The sequence below is a fragment of the Parus major genome, chromosome 3 (assembly GCF_001522545.3).
Source record: "Parus major isolate Abel chromosome 3, Parus_major1.1, whole genome shotgun sequence".
Classification (NCBI taxonomy): domain Eukaryota; kingdom Metazoa; phylum Chordata; class Aves; order Passeriformes; family Paridae; genus Parus; species Parus major.
Genome location: NC_031770.1, coordinates 18412084 through 18413990, shown reverse-complemented (window position 1 = coordinate 18413990; position 1907 = coordinate 18412084). Strand labels below are relative to the sequence as shown.

At 43.2% G+C, this 1907-nt stretch overlaps 1 protein-coding gene across 1 annotated transcript in view; it reads left to right on the top strand.

The window, feature by feature from the left end:
* The window catches only part of LOC107201240 (acrosin-like), a 3302-nt gene extending 1809 nt beyond the window's left edge, over positions 1-1493 (top strand). The window contains exon 3 of the mRNA XM_015620425.3: positions 1473-1493. Coding sequence (XP_015475911.1) covers positions 1473-1493 — 21 coding nt within the window. The remainder of the gene's footprint in view (positions 1-1472) is intronic.
* The last annotated feature ends 414 nt before the right edge of the window (positions 1494-1907 follow it).

Genomic DNA, 1907 nt, shown 5'->3' with positions numbered 1-1907 from the left:
GTGCTCAAAGGCCCATGGGCTGCTCATTAGGGCCTGGTGTGAGCCTGGGCTAAGGGAACAGATTTGGAAAAGTCCCAAGCATGACAAGGGAAACTCCTGGCTCCTGACTGGAGTGCCAGTGCCCCAAGGCAGATCCAGATTTCACTGGTACTAAGTGGGGATTGATGTGCCAGGAGGTCACACTTCCCAGATACTCAAAGGAAGAGCTGGGGTCATTCTGGGGAGAGGAACCTGGCAGGAACAGTAGGAGGGCACACCAGGAATGCCATGGGAGGCCAAGCTGAGTGGGCCAAGAGCAGCTGCAACACCAAGGCTGTTCACAGGCAGGGCCAGCCTGGGAGGCAGGGGGAAAATATTCCTGGGCTCAGCTCTATATTGGGAGGAGGTGAGAGCAGAGAGAGGGAGGAGTTGAGGAAGATGAGAGGGCTGTATAAGCCTGGCAAATGGAGAAATGGAGCAATCAAAGAGCCAGCTTCACAATCTGAAGCTTCCTGTGCTTGTTGCCTGTGTGCTGCATATAATCACCAGAAGATATGTAAGAAACTTCTTTTCTCATCTCACTTACAAATCATCTACAAACTTCACAAATTCTCCTCATAATTTTATATCCTTTCAATCAAACCTCAATATTTATGTGGTGGGAGAGGGAAAGAAAAAATGGTAGAGGAATGCCATGGGGAAGTCTTGTTGAAGGCAGCTGCTGTCTATAGCACTCCATGTTGTTGTGGGTTTTTGGTTTTTTCAGGGCTGTGTTCTCTCTGGGATACCTCCTCAAAAGGGAGTTTCCCTTATCTCAGTTCTGTTTTAGAAAAGATCCTCCAAAGGCTTGTTTTCTTCTTGTTTCTCATGTTTATTAATATATAGTATCAAAATATTTGGCAGGTATTCCCCAGACTTTCTGCAGAAGTTCAAACCAACACAGCTTCGATATATATTGATCAAATATCAATATGTATCAAATGTCAATAGATATCAAATATAAATATATATATATCAAATATATATATTTGATATATATTTGGGCTTGAATGGCACAAAATGGCCTCAAACCACACAGTTCTTTTATCTTTAGACTTATTTTTACCCAATTAACAATAGAAAAGTAAATTATTTTCCTTAGCGATCCAATGACCTATCACCTGTGTGCTGCATTGAGGCATTTTCTGTCCAATCACCTGTTACTACCCCAAAACCTCTAGAAGAAGAAAATGAAGAAGAAAGAAGGAAAAGAGACAACACCCTAAATCCTCCATCTTGTCTTCTGTTTTCTAAACTAGCTTAAACTCTAACTTTTTCACCCAGTGACTTAAGAAAACTCTCTAATCTACACACTTACACTTTTAGTTTTTCTATTTAACAGTTGTTTTCAGGGTGTTGTATGAAATTCAGTGTTTTCATTGGAGGTCAGAGTTAGGTATCAGAGACAAGGGCACAAGGGCACTCTGTGTCTCAGAATCTAACACTCTTTTCAGGTGAAGGCAAGTGTACCTTGACTTTCTCCACCTAACAGAATGCATCAAAATGCCTTTTGTTAGGTGTCACTCCATCTGCTTCTGGATACCCTTCTTGGCTTCCAGGCCAATGAAGTCCTCCCTCATGGCAGGTGGCACTCTTTGTGTTAATCAAAATGGGCTATGCTGAGAACAATCACCCCACATCTGTACTGGTTCCTGCCACCCTGACATAAGCTTCTTCAAATATTTCCTGAGGTAAATTTCAGAGACTGCTTGCTCACTGGAGATATTGAGTGCAAGAGTGACACTCAAGGCTGGGGATGGCCATTACCCTGCCCAGTGAGCAGATCAGCTTAGAGCTGCCCAATCATCCTTGAACAGCCTTATTGCTCTCCCTTGGCAAAATTCTTCTGCCCAAGCAATTTCTCCCAGTTCTGCAGAACATCAGCCACA